Source organism: Cetorhinus maximus, chromosome 20, assembly GCF_964194155.1.
Source record: "Cetorhinus maximus chromosome 20, sCetMax3.hap1.1, whole genome shotgun sequence".
NCBI lineage: Eukaryota > Metazoa > Chordata > Chondrichthyes > Lamniformes > Cetorhinidae > Cetorhinus > Cetorhinus maximus.
In genome coordinates, this window is record NC_135898.1 from 28,574,379 (window position 1) to 28,597,053 (window position 22,675).

Below are 22,675 nucleotides of genomic sequence, written 5' to 3' on the forward strand. Positions count from 1 at the left end.
ATGTTTTCACTAACTGTATCTGCATACTGTTAACTGCTATTGAAAGCTGGAGAGGGCAGTTAGTTAGACAGATATGTTTCTAATTCATACGGATTTCCTCACTCAATTCATGAAATGCACACTAAATTCATTCCACACAGGAAATGATGCAGGTGTAGAAATGTGATATTAACAAACCAGATTCCAGGATTTTCTTGCAGCCAGTGCTTTGGCTGGAATGAATTCAAAATTCATCTTTTTAATCAAATGACAGAATCATTCCTAACAGTGAGAGAGCGTGAGAGCAACAGCGTGGTCATTTACAGTGTGAGAGAAACAGCGTGGTCATTTACAGTGAGAGAGTGTGAGAGAAACAGTGTGGCCATTTACAACGAGAGAGTGTGAGAGAAACAGCAGGTCATTTACAGCGAGAGAGTGAGAAAGAAACAATGTAGTCATTTACAGTGAGAGAGTGTGAGAAAAACAGCGTGGTCATTTACAGTGAGAGAGTGTGAGAAAAACAGCGTAGTCATTTACAGTGAGAGAGATACAGTGTGGTCATTTACAGCAAGAAAGTGTGAGAGAAACAGTGTGGTCATTTACAGTGAGAGAGATATAGTGTGGTCATTTACAGTGAGAAAATGTGAGAGAAACAGCGGGGTCATTTACAGCGAGAGAGTGTGAGAGAAACAGTGTGGTCATTTACAGTGAGAGAGAAACAGTGTGGTCATTTACAGTGAGAAAATGTGAGAGAAACAGCGGGGTCATTTACAGCGAGAGAGTGTGAGAGAAACAGCTGGGTCATTTATAGCGAGAGAGTGTGAGAGAAACAATGTGGTCATTTACAGAGAGAGTATGAGAGAAACAGCGTGGTCATTTACAGGGAGACAGTGTCAGAGAAACAGCTTGGTAATTTACAGCGAGAGAGTGTAAGAGAAACAGTGGGGTCATTTACAGGGGGAGAGTGAGAGAGAAATAGCGGGGCCATTTACAGGGTGAGACTGAGAGAAACAGTGTGGCCATTTACAGGGAGAGAGTGTGAGAGAAACAGCGGGGTCATTTACAGTGAGTGAGAAGCAGTGTGGTCATTTACAGGGAGAGAGTGTGAGAGAAACAGCATGGTCATTTACAGTGAGAGTGTGAGAGAAACAGCGTGGTCATTTACAGGGTGAGAGTGTGAGAGAAATAGCGTGGTTATTTACAGTGAGAGAGTATGAGAGGAGCGGGGCCATTAACAGTGAGAGAAGAGTGTGAGACCATTAAAAAGCACGAGAGGGGAAAGAGTGTGGAAAGCAGCTGATTGATGAGTAGGACTGGTGAGTATTTCTAGCCTTTAAAGTAAAGTAAGGTCCTTAGTTTGTGATTAGATCTCTAGTCTTTTTTTCTCTTTTTCTTAACGATAGCTCATTAAGTATAAGATTGAGACTGGTGTGTATAAAAAATAATTACAATAAAGTGTAAAGAATGGAGATACTAGAGTAATTAATTAAATTGAATAAAATAAGATAGCGATGGGCAGGACGGGTGATGTGTTGCTGCTGCAGCATGTGGGAACTGCTGGACACCAAGGTGATCCAGAGCGAACACATCTGTACCAAGTGTTTGCAGCTCAAGGAACTTCGGATCCAAGTTAAGCAGCTGGAGTTCGAGCTGCAGACATTGTGCCACATCAGGGAGGGGAAAGTTACCTGGACACTTTGCTCCAGGAGGAGGTGACACCCCTCAGATTAGGTCATTCAAATTTGGTCTGTTTTCAGGGACAGGAGGGTGTGACTGCAGGGGAAGCAGGTTTGGGGACCGGGGGGTAGCGTTCAAGGAACCTTAGCCCCTGCAACTTGTAAGTCTAACACTTACAAGGTTGTTGCAAGATGTGTGGATGAGAGCGGGGACTGCAGGGAGGATGAGCGAACTGACCATGGCACGGTAGAGGGATTCAAGTGGGGGGAGGAAATAGGAGCGTAATAGTGGTAGGGAACAGTATAATTAGGGAGATAGATACTGTTCTCTGCAGCCAATAGCATGAGTCCCAAAGGCTGTGTTTCCTGCCCGGTGCCAGGGTTAAGGACATCTCCTTAGGGCTGGAGAGGAACTTGGAGTGGGAGGGGAGGGATCCAGTTGTCATCGTCCATGTTGGTACCAATGACATTGATAGGACTAGAAAGGAAGTTCTACTGAGAGAATTTGAACAATTAGGAGCTAAATTAAAAAGCAGAACCTCCAAGGTAATAATCTCAGGATTGCTACCTGAGCCATGGGCAAACTGGCATAGGGTAAATAAAGTCAAAGAGTTAAATGCGTGGCTCAGAGATTGGTGTGGGAGGAATGGGTTTCAGTTCATGGGACACTAGCACCAGTCCTGGGGTAGAAGGGAGCTGTTCCGGTGGGACAGGCTTCACTTGAACCATGCTGGGACCAGTGTCCTGGTGAACCGAATAACTAGGGCTGTAGAGAGGGCTTTAAACTAAATACAGGTGGGGAGGTTTCTGGAAAGGGGACACATAGACTAACAAAGTAAAAGGACATGGCAGCCTTGCAGGGCAGCTATTTAGGTAATGATACCCACAGTGTAACAAACAAAAAAACAGCAGGAAATGGGGTCAAAAGGGGAAAAAATGGTAAAAAGGCAAAAGTAATGGCTCTTTACCTAAATGCATTTAGTATTTGGAACAAAATAAATGAATTATCGGCACAAATAAAGGTTAATGGGTATGATCTTCTAGCCATTACAGAGACGTGGTTACAAGGAGACCAAAGCTGGGAGCTAAATATTCAGGTTATGTGAGGTTATGTACTTTGGCAGGAAGAATAGAGGAGCTGAATATTATTTAAATGGAGAAAGACTGCAGAAAGCTACAGCACAGAAGGATTAGCAGAAAAGACTGTTGATGAACAATGGCAGACTCTTAAGAAAATAGTTCATGACTCTCAATAATGACTCTCAATGCAGCACTGTGGCTGTGTCTATACCACATGGGCTGCAGCGGTTCAAGAAGGCAGCTTACCACCACCTTCTCAAGGGCAACTAGGGATGGGCAATAAATGCTGGCCCAGCCAGTGAAGCCCAAATCCCGTGAATGAATTTTAAAAATGATATATCCCAATGAGGAAGAAGGATTCCACGAAGGGGATAGACCAACCATGGTTAACCAAGGAAGTTAAGGACAGTATCAAATTGAAAGAAAAAACGTACAATGTGGCAAAGATTAGTGGTAAGCCAGAGGATTGGGAAAGTTGTAAAAACCAACAAAAGATGACCAAAAAAGTAATAAAGAGGGAGAAAATAAACTTTGAGGGTAAACTAGCAAGTAATATAAAAATGGACAGTAAGAGCTTCTTTAAATATATAAAAAGGAAGACAGAGGCCAAGGCAAACATAGGCCCCTTAGAAAAGAAGCTGGGGAAATAATAATGGGAAACCAAGAAATGGCAGAGGAGTTGAATAAATACTTTGCTTCAGCCTTTATAGTAAAAGGTACTAATAGCATTCCAAAAATACTAAATAATCAAGGGACAAATTGGGGGGAGGAAATAAATATAATAACTATCACTAAAGAAAAAGTACTAGGGAAACTAAAGGGACCAAAGGCCAATAAGTCTCCTGGACCTGATGGATTGCATCCTAGGATATTAAAGGAAGCAGCTACAGATATAGTGGATGTACTGGTAGTAACCTTCCAAGAATCCTTAGGTTCTAGAAAAGTCCCAGAGGATTGGAGAACGGCCAATGTTAACGGCCCTTATTCAAAAAGGGAGGGAGACAAAAAACAGGCAACTATAGGCCAGTTAGCTTAACTTCTGTCATTGGAAAAATGTTGGAATCTATTATAAAGGATGTAATAGCAGAGCATTTAGAAATACATAATCTTATCAAGCAGAGTCAACATGGCTTCATGAGGGAAATCATGCCTAACAAATTTATTAGAATTTTTTGAGGAGGTAACAAGCAGGATAGGTAAAGGGGAAGCAATTGACTTAATATATTTGGATTTCCAAAAGGCTTTCGATAAGTTACCACACATAAAGCTACTTAATAAGATAAGAGCCTATGGCGTTGAGTGTAGTATATTAGCATGGATAGAGGATTGGCTAACGAATAGAAGACAGAGAGTTGGGATAAGGGGGGCATTTTCAGTATGGAACCTGTAACTAGTGGAGTGCCACAGGGATCAGTGTTGGGCCTCAATTATTTACAATAAATATTAATAACTTAGATGAGGGAAGTGAATATACTATCACCAAGTTTGCGGATGACACAAAAATAGGTGAGAAAGCAAGTGGTGAGGCAACACAAGGAGCAGGATTTTCCCGTCGGCTAGCGGGAGGGGCAGGGCCCGCTCGCCGACGCATAAAATGACTTGCGGTGACATTGGGCAGAACTCCCGACGTCACTGCGCCCTATTTCAATTTTCTGGTAGGCGGGGGCGCAGCAAAATCAGCCATGCACCCGCCGACCTGTCAATGGTCAATTGAGGCCATTGACAGAGTCATTTAGCTAATTAATGGACCTACTCATCCAACCCTTCCCTTTTTGAATAAGGGCCAGGAGCCCCAGCGGGAATTAGAAAAGGTTATGGGCGAGATGAGGTTTTAAAAAATCTTGTTAAAGTTTTTTTTTAAATTATGGACCCGTCCCAACTAATATGACAGTGTCACATGAGGGGACATGTCGGGATTTTTTTTCTCTATTTTTAATATTTGTGACAGAACAGCCAATCTCCCTGAGGAAGCACTTAACCTCAGGAAGATGAGTGCGCTCTTTCGTGCACATGTGCGAAAGAGCGCACTCTTAGTTTAGGGATTCCCCCCGCCCGCACAGGGCGTGCATAGCGCTCCTGTGCAGACTTATTGGCCCGTCCACGTAAAATGGCGCCGCGCCCCCAATCAGAAGCACGCCTGTGCGCACCCGCAATTCAACTTCGCCCCCAATGGTGGGAAAATCCTGCCCAAGGAGCCGACAGAGGAATATAGACAGGTTAAGTGAGTGGGCAAAAACTTGGAGATGGAATATAACATGGGAAAATGTGAGGTTATGCACTTTGGCAGGAAGAATAGAGATGCTGAATATTATTTAAATGGAGAAAGACTGCAGAAGGCTGCAGCACAAAGGGATTTAGGGAAGGCAAATGGAATGTTGGCTTTTATTTCAAAGGGAAAAAATAGGGAAGTCTTGCAAAAACTATGAAAGGCACTAGTTAGACTGCATTAGAGGCAATCCAGAGAAGGTTCACTCGGTTGATCCCGGGTATGGAGGGATTTTATTATGAGGAGAGGTTGAGTAGGTTGGGCTTGTACTCATTGGAATTTAGAAGAATGAGAGGTGACCTTATTGAAACATATAAGATTCTTAGGGGGCTTGACAGAGTGGATGCTGATGGGTTGTTTCTCCTTGTAGGACAGTCTAGGACCAGAGGGCATAATCTCAGAGCAAGGGGGCGCCCATTTAAAACAGAGATGAGAAGGAATTTCTTCTCTCAGAAGATAGCCAACTTTGGAATTCCTTACCGCAGAGGGCTGTAGAGACTGAGATAGACAGATTTTTAATTGATAAGAGAATCAAGGGTTATGGGGAAAAGGCAGGAAAGTGGAGTTGAGGATTATCAAATCAGCCATGATCTCACTGAATGGCGGAGCAGACTCAGTGGGCCGAATGGCCTACTTCTGCTCCTACATCTTATGGTCTTATGGTTTTAATGAATAAATTTTGAAATGATTAACTAAAAAAGCATGCGGTAAGCCAGAAACAACCTCCTTTTTTGGTATTTAAATTAGTTTCCCTCAGTTCCCATGCTGAAGTAGACATTAGAAGAATCTGATGAGAGGCAAGTGGGGAGATTTTCAAGTCAGCCACAAACCGGACAGTGATAGCTGACATTGTGTCAGCAGCCCACATCCAAGGTGATAGAAAGCTTTGTTACATTTGAACAACAACCTGCAGGCATCAAATGGGCTTCTATTACCACTTGCCGGTTTGGGGCAGTGGAAAATGGACCAGCTTTTGCACAGTGCCAACCAGCATTAGATGGCTTGAGGGTGAGAACAGGCTAGCAGTCTCTCTTGGAGATGGGAGAGAGAATGAGATAGCAGTGGGCCTGTTGGAGGGGAGGGAGAATGAGCTGGCAGTGGGCCTGTTAGAGGGGAGGGAGGAGCATGACAAATTCTCCTCAACTGCATGGAGGGTCCCTTTAAAACCGTTGTTTAGATTGTTTAACTCCTGAATAATGTGGGACTAGTATCTACTTTCCATGCTCCACCTACATCTCCATATAAATAGCAATACCTGTTCTGCTACTGACGTAGAACCCCAATTTGGATATTTAAACAATCTCCCACCTGTATGGATGGGAGTATTGGGTGCCTGTATAAAGACCCTGAAAGTTGAATCAACTGGCAGACAAGGTCCCCTCTGGGTTTCTCTTTGCCGGTTGCCCATTTTTTAGATGAGAAGCAGGTGGCTGGCAGTTAGAAATGCATCCCAGGTTTTAAATGTATCCTCCTATTTAAGACATAATTCAATATTAACAGTTGGAGTTAATTGCTACTTTGAAGTTATGGCTTAATTGCAATTATTTTTATGATTTAAGATTTGGGCAAGGTCAATTTTCATGTTACTAGGGATAGATGCGGGTGGATGAGTCTAAATTTATCTCCACTTTTCCGTCCTTTGCTGGCATTACCAGTTCCATTGGTCAGGCTTGAGAGTGAAACCACTGCAGCCCTAAGCTCATCACTTTGTGCTTTATATCCCCTCATCCATTCCAATCTCTCTCTCCCATGAAGCCTATCTACTGTTGCCTTAAACTTTTCCCCACTCCACTACTGATTACTTGACTTTTCTGGGCCCATGTCAGTTGACATTGTTAGTCGATTCCTTTCCTCTGGTACTACCCCCTTCCCTTCAAAATCCCTTTTAAAAGTTTTCACATTTTTCTATAAATCACCTTGGGTCAATATTTACAGTAAAGGTGCTTTATAAATGCAATTGTTGTTCTCTAGCCAAGTGCATACAATTGCCATTTTATGTTTCCTCACACTGTTCTAATTCTGAAGCTTTTAAAACAGGAGCTGCAATGATGAGCTCATACGGCATTATGCAGCCTTGATATTTTATCATCTCAGAATTTGGAAACAAATGTACTTATTTATTGAGTTACCACTGGAAGTAATCATTTATAAAAAAAGCTCACAGACTGTGTTTTGTTAGTGACAGACTTGTGTCAGTGATTTTTACGAACAGGATCAGTTCAGCTATTCATTTTACATTTGTAAGCACAAAGATTGTGCAGTGGATTCAGTATTTGTGCTCTAAATGTCCTGTGGGCTTATTAATGGTGTACAAAAGTGAGGTGGTAAGAGGAGAAAAAAACAACACAAGTGTAAATTCAGAAACTTTCATCGGCAGCATAGACAGAATGTCAAACAGTTTACAATTTCCATTGCGTTAGGAATTTGTTCTAATGGGGATTAATACTTATTAACATGCTATTTTTAAATAGGAGCTACCAAGCACACAGCCTCATATGCTGAGCTTCCACCATTGCTTCTGTTAGCATGGTAGCTTGGTTCTCTGACTTATTCATTTCTTCCAGAGTAACTTGAGGAGATAGTAGACTGTTGCCTGAGGCACAGTGTTCCCACTGCCAGCAATGTATTATTAATTTAAAGGTAATGCCTTCCTCTGAGAGCACACGGAACCCAAATTCTATTTGGTGTCAGGTGCTGCCATCAAAGGCAGCACAGTGTCATAGGCAACAGGAAGTGATGCTCAGGAGCACTGTGACCAAGAAAATAACCTTGAGTCTTTGACTTCCTCCGTGCCATAGGATTTCTAATTGCAATTGAAAGTGGGCAACACAGTTGGTGTGAGTTTTAGAAATGTACCTTATTGGGTTCTATATTCCAGAACACTGAATGAACTGTTTTCAGTGTAGTATAGCCATTTCTTAAAGTCTGGGTTTTATAGATGTCACTAAACTGGCAAACTACTTTGTTTCGGTTCCAGCTAAATTTCTGCTCTTTTTTCCAAAATTGTTGGAAGAAAATCTAGAAGTCAATTTTTTTTAAATGTTGAAGTTTATTTTACACTTTTTAAACCTGTAGACTCTGTGTATATAGGAGAGACGTGACCGAAATTACAGATTGCGTGTCTGTTGCTGTACTTGTCTTATGTTCATTAAACTACAGAAATTGTGTTAGCTGGGAGAGAAAGAGACAGTGCTGCCTATAACTTCATTTGTAATGGGATTGTGACGAACTTCTGTCAACACTAAAGGGGCAAAATGGGAAATGTCCAAAGGAAATTTGCCCCAGTGACTTTCTTCGCCCTAATTTTGAGAAAAATTAAAGTAAAAAGATTGCCTGTGATCAATTATTTTGATGACAGATAGTAAGTATAATTATTCTAGTTTCTGAGAACATTGAGACTAGAGAAAGGCATTGTGTCTTTCCTCATCCTTATTTAGTTTACTCCTTTAAAACACAAGTGCATTTTGAAAGTAAGTAAGGTTTTTGAGGGAATTGGGGGATTGGAGACACCTGCTTTGGGTGAATGAGGTCAGGTTGGATGCAGGGTGGAGAGTTAGACAAGTGATATTGGAGCAAAGTGGAAGATAGAATGTGGGGCTTGAGGGAGGAGGGTAAAGGTAGCTTTTAGAATAAGGGGTGGAAAGAATAGGAAAGAGTAAGAATCCAGAGTAAGAATAATCAACTGGGGGAGAGCTAACTTCAATGGGTCAAGAACGGAGCTGGGCCAGATAGACTGGAACCAATGGTTGGCAGGAAAAAACTGTAGCTGAACAATGGGCTACCTTCAAAGAAGAAATGGTTCGGGCACAGTCAAGGTATATTCCCTCAAAAGGGAATGGTAGGGCAAACAAACCCAGAGCTCCCTGGATCAAAAACAAGATAGAAATTAAGATAAAGAAGAAAAAGTGTGTTTATGACAGGTGTCAGGTAGAAAATATAATTGAGAACCAAGCGGAATACAAAAGAATCAGAGGGGAGGTGGAAAAGCAAAATAAAAGAATCAAAGAGGGGTTATGAGAAAAGACTGGCAGCCAACATAAATCTCAAAGTCTTCTATCGGCACACAAATACTAAGAGGATGGTAAAAAGAGGCGTATGGCCAATTAGGGACCAAAAAGGGGATTTACACATGGAGGCAAGAGGCATGGCTGAGGTGTTACTGAACTGGACTAGCTATATAAATACTGAGTCTACAAGAGCAGGTCAGAGGCTGGGAATTCTGTGTTGAGTAACTCACCTCCTGACTCCCCAAAGCCTGTCCACCATCTACCATCTGATGGAATACTCTTCACTTGCCTGGATGAATGCAGCTCCAACAACACTCAGGAAGCGCGTCACCATCCAGGACAAAGCAGCCGCTTTGATTGGCACCCCATCCTAAATATTCACACCCTCCACCACCGACGCACATGTGGGAGCAGTGTGCACCAACTACAAGATGCACTTCAGAAATTCACCAAGGCTCCTTCGACATCACCTTTCAAATCCACGACCTTTAACAGCTAGAAGGACAAGGGCAGCAGATACTTGGGAACACCATCACCTGGAAATCCCCCTCCAAGCCACACACCATCTTGATTTGGAACTGTATCGCCGTTCCTTCACTGTCACTGGGTCAAAATCCTGGAACTCCCTCCCTAACAGCACTGTGAGTGTGCCTGTACCACATGGACTGCAGCAGTTCAAGAAGGCAGCTCATCACCGCCTTCTTAATGGCAATTAGGGATGGTCAACAAATGCTGGCCTAGCCAGCAATGCCCATATCCCATTAATAAATAAATTTTAAAAAGGCATCAGGAGCCATGCTGAGATGAAATAAAATAAAGTTCTATATATCCATTACAGACTTCATTATATTATGAAAGACACTCATTGTTAAAAGCTCAGTCAATACATTTAAATCATTTCAAGTACTTAATCCCTTATAAAAACAAACATTTGTATTCATAGCCCCACATCAAATCCCTTTATAACCAATTGGAGCTGCCAGTAAAACTGTGAAGATACAGGCTCCCCACTGTGATAATGATAGGCTGTGGAAGCAGTCAAGCAATACTAATACTATAGTGATAGCCCTCAGACTTATGTTAACAGACATCTATTGAATTTGCAAGCACTTTTTTTCAACAGAGTGACAGCAGGCTGTTTTTTTTTTCAAAATTTAAAGGGCAGGAGATTTAAATGATTGACAGCCTGACAGTTCCACTGACATAATCCACCTTTTACACACATTCATATCTATTCTTAAAATCCTAAAGGGGTACTTGACCTCTCCAAAAGAATACCTAACCTCTCCAAAGAACTCCAGTTTAGACCATTTCCCCAAACTCATAATGTCCCTGAGCAATGTGAATAATGGCTAAGAGTTGCTTTCCAGATGCTCCCATCCACTTACGCTTAGGCGTGTCGTGTACAAGTTACAATCTCAGCAGCTTCCCCTTGTCCAAGACCTTCTTTATCTGTGAAAAACATCTTGCAGCATTCAGCTGTGCAGTTTACTTTGAAAATTTCTTTTGGCCTTGTGAAGCATGTTGGTAAAATTTGGTCAATTTTTGACCAGTATTGTCCAACTTATACATGCATAAAGCTTAGAGTTCACAGCCTTAGTGCCCAGACAAGAAAATTTACCCCTGTGTTACCAAAAGGTTCTGCTTAAATCAGTACTTTATTCAGTACTTTCCTCAAATTGGAATAGTAGCATAGTCCTTCAAAACTAGGTATTATTTATGTGGTTTCCTGGTTGTTCTAAATTTCTGAGATGAGTGATAGTTTTCTTGGACAGTTTTCTTTTCAAATGTACCTGTTGAAGATATGCCCTCAGCATATGCCTTCAGATGCTTTACAGCCATTGAATTACTTTCAAGTGCTGTCCCTGTTACACTGTAAGCAAATATGGCAGCCTTTGTAAGAACAGCAAGATGCCACAAACAACAGATAAATGATTAATGTGCTTTACTGGTGTTGGCCTGAATACTATTTAAATGTGTTTGCTGACATTAGTTGGGAGAGATCAAAGAAAATGTCATTTTCACTTTCAAAGTTTCCTTGCTCTTCCATGAAGAGCAGATAATGGATTTGCACCAAGTGCGGTAGCAGGTGGGGAAAAAGGACGTTTTACCTGTCGGCCGCAATGGCAGCTTTTCACGCCATATCATCCCAATCCCACCCCATTAATTATGCAGCCACAGGAAACACGCCATCTTGCTGGCGGGCAGCCTCTGAATTGCCCGCCACACTGTTACCTCTCCGTTTCCTCACTCTGGGTGCCATATCTAAACTGCAGCCATGCACACAGTTCTTAATGCTTACAGCCCAGGACTACCCCAGTGAAGACATGGCCCTGAAGGCCAAGAAGAGTTCAGTGACCTGTCACTGGAGTGCCTTTTAGAGGCCGACCCTGATGTCCTCCACCCCTGCTCTGGCCGCAGGAGGTCCAGCAACCTCACCACTCCAGCTTGGGCGGCAGTGGCAGTGGTGGTCAGTGCCAATGCTGCACAGAAGAGGTTGTCCATCCAGTGCAGAAAGAGGGTGAATGATCTCATCTGTGCTGCCAAGGTAAAGCAACCATCTCATCACTCTAAACTCATATACTCACAAGCCCATCACACATTCACTAGCATCTCATTCACTGCCAGCTGAAGAGACATCACCACCCATTCTCTCACACATGCCCTCACATGTCCATCTGGCCTCATCTCCTCTGGAAACTGCCTCCTCAGCCCTCACAACTTTGAGGCCACTTGCACAGATCAACGTGTGCCCCCACACACACCCTGGGATACCCCCCTTCTCCATTACAGCCCTCGCCTTGATGCCCGAAGACAAGTAGGCAAAAAAACCTCAAAGATCCGAGCCAAGTGCAGCTCGCCAGGTACATGTCGCTTATGTACAGTTGTGAAACACGTCAGCGTGCCATCATGCTGACATGCTCAGATGATCCAGTGTGGGGGGATGATTCTGGTGATCTGGGCTTGTAATGATATGCAGATGTATTACAATGAAGCTCCTGACGTCCAACGTGGGAAACGCAGCCTGCCATTGACGGGCATAGCGGACAATTGCAGACTGGTTTCACGATGTCGTGAAACTGATTTTTGGTCTTCTCGCCATATTGTCCACTCACGCCGCCAAACACACCCGACGCCAACGCGCACAGAGAATTCAGCCCAATATTTCAAAATCTTATTCTTTATTGTTATGATTCTTACACAAAATTAGTCGCTTTATTTCTGGACCTGCAAGATGTCCTTAAATTAAATATCTAAAAATGTTTAATCTTTAAGAAATAAAGCAGAGAGCTTAAGTAAAAGCAGAGAATGATGAAAATACATGATGATTCTACTGGCAATTAATGGACAAAAGGTAGCTTAACATACCTGATGGAACTAGTTGTGCCAAAGACTCCCTACCTGATCCTTCTTTTCTATTTGAAAGGCAGACAGATCTGCTGTGTGTTTTTGCCATATTCTGAATATTTCTGAAAATTCACAGTCATGGCCTCCACATCACCATCTCACATGGCCTCTCTCTTGCTGCTGCCTCAGACACAGACAAGGCAATCTCTGACCACTTCCTCATATTCATCACCACTCACATTTCCTTTCCTCCTTCAAAACCCCATTTCCTTCTGTCAGCCCCTTTGAAAATACCCTACCCCACAAGTCACTTATGGTGGTACATTGAAACTCTCTATTCTATGACCTTCCATTCACCATTCAACTCTGCAACTACAGATCTGCTCAATAACAACATCACCTTCACTTTTGGTGCCCTTGTTCCCTGTAAAAACCTTAAGCTCTCCCACCCTGGTTGTTCCCCTTGGTACATACCCATCTTTGCTCTCATAACACCAAGGGACTCAGATTTGAATATTTATACATGAAGTTTCACAACTACTCCAGGACCTTCCAGAAATTCAAAGATAGCTCCTGAATTTTCTTCTGAACAGACCATCTCCTTAAACCCCAGTCCCCTCTATCCTCAGCTCTAACAACAAGTGCAAGGAGCTTAGAACACTTCTCTGTCACCAAGATTGAGACCATCTATTCAGCTGCCCCTGCCGATTCCCTCCTTTCCCAAGCCCACCAACCCAATCTCCCCTGAGATTTTTCCCACCCTTGCCCTGAATTCTATAGAAAGACCCACTTCTCAAAACGTCTCTGACTCTCACTCCTCCTTTTAGACATTCCTTAAAACCTACTTCTTGGACCAAACTTTTAGTCTTTTTTCACTGTGACTCAGTGTCAATTTTTGTTTGACTACTCCCCTGTGGAGTATCTTGGGACATTGTTCTGTGTTAAAGATGTTATATAAATACAAGTTGTGACTTGAATTGTGGACAGAAAATTGGACAGATTTGCTCAAGAACGTATGGAACTCCAGCCTGATCCCTTTGTAACTTCAGGTGTTCTACTACGTTAAAGACACGGTATAAAAGTTCACATGGACATACAAATTTGGAGCAGGAGTAGACCATTTGACCCCTTGAGCCTGCTCTGCCATTTGATAAGATCATGGCTGATCTGATTGTGGCCTCAACTCCACTTTCCTGTCCACCCCATACCCTTAGATTCTTGATTAGAAAAGGAGTCAATCTAACAGCCTTAAAAATATTCAATAACCCAGCCTCCACATCTCTCTAGGGAAGAAATTTCCGCAAACTAATGACCCCCAGGGAGAAAACACTTCTCTTCACCTCCAGCTTAAATAGGAGCCCCTTTATTTTTAAACTGTGTCCCCTAGTTCTAGTCTCTCCCACAGGGGAAAACATCATCTCAGTATTCACCCTGTCAATTCCCCTTAGGATCTTGCATGTTTCAATAAGATAACCTCTAATTCTTCTAAACACCAATGGATACAGACCCAAAACATCCAACTTATCCTCAGAAGATAGCCCTTTCGTACCAGGAATCAGTCGAGTGAACCTTCTTTGAACTGCTTCTAATTCTATTATATCCTTTCTCAAATAAGGAGACCAGAACTGTACACAGCACTCCAGATCTGGTCTCACCAATGCCCTATACAATTGTAGCGAAATTTCCCTACTCGTATAGCCCATCCCTCTTGCAATAAACAACAACATCCCATTTGCCTTCCTAATCACTCACTGCATCTGCATTTTTTGTTGTTTATGTACGAGGACATCCAGATCCCTCTGCACTGCGGTTTTGCAATCTCTCTCCATTTAAATAATATATTGCTTTTCTATTCTTCCTGCCAAAGTGGACAAGTTCACATTTTCTTACCAATACCCCATCTGCCAAGTTTTGCCCATGCACTTACCCGATCTAAATCAATTTGTAGACTCTTTATATCTTCCTCACAATTTACTTTCCTCTCTAACTTTATGTCATCAGCAAATTTAGCAATACATGCAATCCCTTCATCTAAGTCATTGATGTAAATTGTAAGTAGTTGAGGCCCCTGCACCGATCCCTGTGGCACTCTACTGGTTAAAGCTTTCCAATCCAAAAGTGACCCACACGACCCTCTGCTTTCTAATCGTCAACCAATCCTCTACTCATGATAATATCTCACCCCTACACCATGAACTCTTATTTTGTGTAGTAACCTTTAATGTGGCACCTTATCAAACGTCATTTTGAAATCGAAGTACACCACATCTACAGACTCCCCTTTATCCACATTGCTTGTCACTTCCTCAAAGAACTCTAATAAATTAGTCAAACATGATTTCCCTTTCACAAAACCATGTTAACTCTACCTAATTGCATTCCGATTTTCTGAGTGCCCTGCTGTACCCTCCTTAAGAATAGATTCTAGTATTTCCCCTATGACAGGTGTTAGGCTAACTGCGCTGAAGTTACCTGCTGTCTGTCTCCTTTCTTTCTTGAATAGATGAGTTACACTTGCTACTTTCCAATCTGATTGGACCTTTCCAGAATCAAGGAAATTTTGTAAAATTACAACCAAGCCATCTATCTCAGCAGCCACTTCTTTTAGGACCTGAGGATGAAGTCCAACAGTTCCTGGTGACTAATCAGCCTTTAGTTATAATAGTTTGCTCAGTACCCTTTCCCTGGTAATTGTAATTGTTTTAAGTTGCTCCCTCCCTTTTGATTTACAAGTATTTCTGGAATGTTATTTGTGTCTTCTACAGTGAAGACAGACAGAAAACATCTGTTCAACACTTCCGCCATTTCTTTATTTCCCATTATTAATTCCCCAGACTCACCCAGTAGAGGACCCGCATTCCCTTTAGTTACTCTTTTCCTCTTTAAATACTTGTAGAAACTCTATCTGTTTTTAGCTTCCTCTAACACTCTAATTTATCCCTCCTTATTACTTTTTTAGTCATCTTTTGCTGGTTTTTTACATTCTGTCCAGTCTTCTGACCTACCACTAATCTTGCAGAATTGTACACTTTTTCTTGTAATTTGATACTATCTTTAACTTCCTTAATTCTAGCCACAGATGTTGCATTTGTCTCCTAGAGTCTTTCTTACTGAAATATATCTTTGCTGCATGTTATGAAATGCCTTAAATGTTTGCCACTGCATTTCTTCTGACATACCCCTTAATCTATTTTCTCAGATCATTTTGGCCAGCTCCGTCTTCCAACCCTTGTAGTTGCCTTAATTTAAGTTTAAAAGACTAGTCTTAGACCTACTCTTCCTCAAACTGAATGCGAAATTCAAACATGCTATGACCACTGCTACCTAGAGGCTCCTTTACTATGAGGTCACTAAGTAACCCAGTCTCATTGTACATTGCCAGATCTAGAATAGCCTGCTGTCAGGTTGGCTGGAGAACGTGCTGCTCTAAGAAATTGTCATGAAATCTCTTACTATCTGTTTTTATATTTCTGACTAGCTTTCACTCATACTCTAATTTCTCCCTCCTTATGACTTTTTAGTCATTCTTTGCTGGTACATTGTTTTTGTTGTTATCTGTTCCAAAACCTCCTTAAACAATAACATTTCCTGGGATAAACTTATTCTGAATAAGACTGTAGAAACCAATATAAATTAGTGTCTAGCCCTGCAGCTTTATAGTGCAGTTTGAACACTCTTGTTGCCTTTCATTTGCTGTTCATTTGTTCTCTGTCTTTCAGTTTTTTGGCGTTTTAATAACTTGGCTGTATATCAGCCGGCTGGAAGATATCATCTATGAGTATGATGCCGTGGATAGTGGCCTGATGAGTGGACCGTCTAGCAAACGTCAGTGTGAAGATGTAAGCACATCGGGGACAGGGTGCTGCTGGTGTTTACCTGCTCTCGATGCTGTTGTATGAGATTTGTTGTATGGGGTAATTATATAGATTTACTGGTGTCTGGGAGAGCAGTACAAGGCTGTAACAGTCCAGGAATTCTGATAGTGACAAAAGAATGAGAGTTCACATTGCAGCAGTTTAAAAAGATAATACAAATCCATCACGAAAAGAAAATTTTGGAACTACACAGCCAGTTTCTCAGTATTTGAACAGAGGGAAGATTGTGCACAGTTTTGGGTGAAGATCAGAGATAACAGAGACTGTGCCCAAATTGTAAATCCAGCTCTTAGGCTTTCAGATTCTGGAAGACCTGGGGTGTATTACCACCATTTTCTGTACTCTTCTTAGATTTCTTACTGCCTTGTAACACTCCCAAGCTCCTGTTCTTCCCATTTAATGTATATGGAGCACTATGTCCCACTGCACTTTGTGAAAATGCTTTCCTGTGAACAGCACATTTTAGTGTCAGAGCAAACATGCTTCCTTGTCATGTTGTAACCTTATATTTGCATATTCTCTAGGGCTTGTTGTTTTACTATACCTGGTCTTGAGAACAACTGGTTTGTGACTGCAAATGTTTGCAGAGTTTACCATAAAATCTTCTGACTCAATGTTACCGCTCTCACCATGAAAACCTTAAAACAATGTTCAACCCCTTAGAAATAGTATAACCATTTTCTAGTAGCGATGGCTGCTTCATACTTGCACTCCACCACATTGTGACACTGAACAACACCTTACAAACTGAGACAATAATCAGGAAGAAGTACCTTTTGTACATTATGATCAGGGATGAATTGCAGATGTGGTCTCTCCTTGGGTATGGAACTGTATCCGCAGTTGGCTGTGTTCCACCCCCCCACCCCCCAATTCCCGTACAAACTATGGGCTTATGTGGTTCATCCCACACCAATCTGTGTTCCATCAGGTGATCATTCAGGATTTTAGGCAATCATAATACTGTACTGCTACTGACAGGTACCTCCTGCTTTTTAAATTATTTTCTTTATTTTGACTGCATTATGTATCTAATTGCTAAAAGGATGAAACTAAAAAAGCGATTTTGCTGCCATGACCTGTACACAAAGACTTTTGCCTGCTGAGAAGTATGCATCAGGAAATCTCAGCAGTAATAATTCTTTCCATTAAAATGATTAGGCAATTTCCTGATATGTACAGCTGGCAGGAGATTCCCTACAAGTTCATCAGAAGTTTGGTCTGATTACAAGTTTTCACGTTTTTTGCAAGATTCATTTTGATGTAACAAAATTGTGTTTTTTTAACTGAAATTTTACATTGTTTAGTATGTCTTCCTGAGATTCCATATACACAGGTTTTTGTTTAAAATTACATTTCAAAGGTTTATAAATTTCTTAAATATCAGCAGGTTTATATTCCATAGATTTAAAGACGCCAATGGAAAGTTTTACTTGAATATTTTACACTCTCAAGAATCACTGATTTTCTGTTCCTCTTTAAAGTTAAATGCAAGCCTAACATTTTCATACTGATTAATATGTGTTATTTTGTTTATAGTATATGATTTGGCTATATTCAAACATTCACTTTAGGCTGCTGAGATCTTCTTCCGTTGCCTTTGCCTCACTCTCATTTCTTTGGCTTTTTAAATATGGTGGCCGGACCTGACGGCAGAGCGTGCACCATTCAGCCTGCCCTGCCAAGCAAGGTGTCAGGAATGCCCAGCTGCATAACTAATTATGCCAGGGCCACAAGAAACCACGGGATTTCCTGTCGGCCTCCGCAGTGGGAAGCACTCCCTGTCCCTGGTCCCGCCACGGGACTTCATCCCGGATGGGAAAATTCCACCCCCTGTTTCTGTTTACCCATGTTCAGCACTAAACTGCCCAAAGGGATAGGTATTGGAAAGTTCTGGTTGAAGCCAGTTCCTGCGACCACATTATTGGACATTGTGCAAATGCTCCTAACATTAACACACAGGTGCTTCGCCAGAAGCATTTAACATTACATTCTTCACTTGTTAAGTGCACGAGCTTTCTTTTTTGCAAAAGATTCAGAATAAAACATTAATTTATAGGCATTACAAATCAATTAATATAGCAATTAACATTTTAAGTACATTTTAGTTGATTGAAAAGTCTATTATATAGCACTGGCTAGTAGTTTAATGTGCAGCTTATTGTGGTGCAGTTTGATCAGTGTATCAAGCAATGACTAATTTTATGTGTTTTAAATTCAGGATAATGAGATAAGCTGCTTGTAACAGAGTGTGGTGACTGTACCGCACAAAGTTCATTCTGCTCTCTGCCCACGGGATGCAGTGCCGCACCTCAGTTTTTAATGCCAGGTTCACAAGGAGAGAGTGGGCCCTGGTGTCACCAAGAAGTAGAAGAAATTTTGTTGTACTTCTTTCAAACTTCTTACAGGTACCAGGGCCAAATTGAATCTCTGTTACACCACAAAAACAGGTGCTCACAGAGCATAACTGCATTGTCCAAGAACTGAACTGACAGTAGAGAAATAGAAAATAATTGGCTCCATAGAGAGACAAAAGGGTAAAAGGTTTTCATTTATTGTTCACTCCTATTAAACTGAATAGCAATCTGCCTGATAAAACCTGGGATCTTCCTTGCCTATGCCTTCACAACCCTGTCTGCTCGGAGGTGCAGGTAGCCAGAATATCTGCATTGATATCCGTCTTTATGGGACATTCTGTTCTAGCCTCTCATGAATGATGAGGACAATCATTCAGCATTGCACAGAGCAGCATGTTGAAACATTCACTGTGTGGTCCTTAAACAAGGTGGTACCTGGGTTTCGTAACACTGCCCTAATCTCTCAGCTGTCATAATGGGTGCAGTATTGTGACAATTACAATTCTTGCTCCGTTTCAACAGAGAGGCTCATGGCCCTGGAACCTCCACTTTGTGCTCATTCTTGACTCACATATAAAATTAGGATGTCACTGTGTACTTGTCCCAGCCAAGATGTTATCACATTGTTGCAAAGAGGAAACAATCTTAAAAAAGCCAGTGATTTAGTAATGTTTTCTAACCTGCACCTACAATGATGAGCATGATTCCCTAAACAAGCAATAATTAAGCTATGAATCATATCAGACTCTATTTACTTGACAGTCAGAATTTGTGGCCTTAAACAAGTTAAATCAGAATGAAAATCTCTTGGACTTCTCTCCAACCTATCTACTGATTCAGGGCAAGTTCACCTTATAGCCTTAAAGATCTGCACAGTTGCACTTTACTAGCTGACCAATTCACTGTGCTTTACATATTCTCTTCCTTATAAAACACACAATGACAGGCTTAGCATGAGCAGCACCACGAGATCCATCACTAATGTGTTCGGGAGTGCTGCTGCTCATGTTGTTCTAACCAGCTGCTACATCATTAAAAAGTTCCATCCTTTAGATGAGGCTTTAAATCAAAACTTTGTCTTCCTCTACAGATGATTTCAGATTATGGTTAAAATCCCATAACATTATTGGAAAAAGATCAAGAAGCTGCCCTCCTGTCATGGTCAATCTTTCCCCTCCTCAACCAACACCACCAAGAAATGAGTATGTTTACCTAAGGGCCTCAGCAATCAGTTAAGTAAGAGATATGCACTGTGCTAATGTCTTCACCAACATTCTCCTCAACACTCCCTCAAATACCTTTGATTCCAATCCTTTGATCTGGTACCTTATTCCACACTAGCAAAATGAAACTCCTTAGAAAATGTTAAAATAAAGTGAAGCCGGATTTAATACACTAGAAGTAATGATGTTTCACCTTGGTGACTTTGTATGCTGTCTGTTTCCTCAAGTCTGACACTAGTGCTCCTTTATAGATGCTTCTTCACTGGAAGCACTAAGTAAAGGTAGCTGCATACTAAGAACTTTTAGCAAAATAATCCTATACCTCTTTATGATCGCAAAAAGTTCCACAACATTGTGTGATGCACTGGATTCCCAGTCCAGTGCATCTTCTATCATCTAAGCAGGTGAGGCTGGATGGGCCAGATGTAGCATGATCCTGAAAGACAGCAAACTGATCTGTGTCCACTCCTGCCACTACCCTGCAGGAGAGCAAGCCTCTAGACAGCAGTGTAGTTCTGCTTTCCTCTGCCAGAATTGTTCACTATTCCAGGATCATCTCTCAGTTTCTGTTCTCTACAACAAACCATGGACTTCTTAGTACCTAAGACTGAGACCATCCATTCAGCTGCCACAGCCACTTTCCTCCTTTCTCATAGCTCTAGCCAAACTTCCTAAGTTTGCTCCTGCCCTAGCCCTGAACTCTCATCTTTCTCTGTTACAAGGGTATGAAGACAGAGTTGGCTTAAGTGGAATGAGAAAATATGTTAAAAGGGAAGACGGTAGATAAGCAGTGTCAGACATTTAAGGAGATATTTCATAACTCTCAACAAAAATCTATTCAATTGAGGAAGAAAGAATCTACCAGACGGATGCACCATCCGTAGGTAACTATGGAAGTTAAGGATGGGGGTATCAAATTGAAAGGAAAGGTATATAATACTGCGAAGACGTATAATACTGGGAAAACTTTAGAAACCAGCAAAGGATGACTAAAAAATAATAAAGAAAGCGAAATTGGAGCATGAGAGAAAAATAGCAAGAAATATAGAAAATACTAACCCAAGAACTATCCCAAGAATAGTTGAAAATCAAGAGGCAAAATGGAGAGAACTTAGAACAATCACTATCACTAGAGAAAAAGTAATGGGAATAATGTCAGATGATATTGTTAACGGTTCCCTCTCCTCAGGTACAGACCCTCTTCGCTTCATATCTGTCATCATCAACTGTCTCCTCAACGGTCCACCTTGACTCATCTGTCCTTGTAAATTAGTGCTCCATCTCCAACCTGCTTTTTCTCTTGAAAATGATTGAACATGTTGTCAACTCTCAAATCTGTACCCACCTTTAAGTCAACTCTGTGTTTGAATCCTTCCACTCAGGTTTGTACCCCTGTCATAGGACTGAAAAGGCCCTTATCAAAGTCATAAATCATAACCTGAATGAATGTGACAAAGGTAACCTATCCCTGTCCATTCTTTTTCACCTGTCTGCAGCTTTAACACATTTGATCATGCCGTTCTCCTCCAAAGTCTCTCAACTGTCATCCAGCTAAGGAGGACTGCACTCACCTAGTTCCATTCATAACTATCTAATCATAACCAGAGAATCACCTGCAATGGCTTCTCTTCCCACTTCCACTCAGTTATCTCTGGAGTCTCCCACATGTCTATCCCCTCCTATTTCTTATTTACATGCTGTGCCTCAGCAACATCATCTGAAAACACATCAGGTTTACATACACACCAGTGACACCCAGCTCTGCCTCACCAGCACCTCTCTTGAGCCCTCCACTGTGCTAATTTGTCATGTCTTTCTGACATCCAGCATTGGATGAGCAGAAAGTTCCTCCAACTAAACGTTGACAAGATCGAAGCCAGTGCTCTCAGTCACTGCCACAAAGTCCATTTCCTAACCAGCGACACCACTCCTCTCCCCATAACTGAACCAGACTGCTGGCAACCTTGTTATCATATTTCACCCCAAGATAGCCCCTGATCGCATAGCTGCCCCATCACCAAGACTGCTGACGTTCACTTCCATAACATCACCAGATTGTGATCTGTCTCAGCTGTCCTGATGCTGAAACGCTTCCTTGTGCGTTTACTACCCCTAGACTTGACTATTGAAGTGCTCTCCTGGTTGACCTCCCATCTTCCACACTACATAAACTTAAGCTCGTCCAAAACTCTGCATAACTCTCAGAATCACAGAATTGTTACAGCACAGAAGGAGGCCATTCTGCCCATCGTGTCTGCACCGACTCTCCGAATGAGCAGTTCACCCAGTTCCATTCCCTGACCTTCTCTTCATAACCTTGCATATACTTCCTTTTCAGGTAACTATCTAATTCTCTTTTGAATGCCTTGATTGAACCTGCTTCCACCACACTCCCTGGCAGTGTATTCCAGATCCTAACCACTTGCTGCGAACTCGTACCTAATCCAATTCACCCAACTCCCCTTGTGCTTGTTCATCTACATGGGCTCCTGGCAGTGCCCTGATTTTAAAATTCTCATTGAGAATTGAGTTTTTGAGGAGGTAACAGAGATGGTTCATGGAGATTACAGAATGATGTTCTAGCCGACATGTATCGCTCAACCAATATCAATAAAACAGATAATGTCGTCATTATGACATTGCTGTTCATGTGACGTTGATGTGCGCAAATTGGCTGCCACATTTGCTCCTTTATTGTGATGACTACACATCATTAGCTAGAAAGCCCTTTGAGGAATGCCAAGGCTGTGAAAGGCACTATATAAATGCAAATTCTTATTCAGTTATTATGTTAAGTTGTGATAGGTAAATTACGTAAATAATGAAAACTGTATATACTTTGACGAACTGAATTGATTTGTTTC

The 22,675-nt window shown here is 41.7% G+C and overlaps 1 protein-coding gene across 4 annotated transcripts in view; it reads left to right on the top strand.

Annotated features, from left to right (window-relative positions):
- The window catches only part of tspan15 (tetraspanin 15), a 225,293-nt gene extending 208,253 nt beyond the window's left edge, over positions 1 to 17,040 (top strand). For all 4 annotated transcript variants that reach the window (XM_078565822.1, XM_078565823.1, XM_078565824.1 and 1 more), the window contains one exon: positions 16,076 to 17,040. In XM_078565822.1, coding sequence (XP_078421948.1) covers positions 16,076 to 16,255 — 180 coding nt within the window. In that variant the 3' untranslated portion in view covers positions 16,256 to 17,040. The remainder of the gene's footprint in view (positions 1 to 16,075) is intronic.
- Positions 17,041 to 22,675: the final 5,635 nt, after the last annotated feature.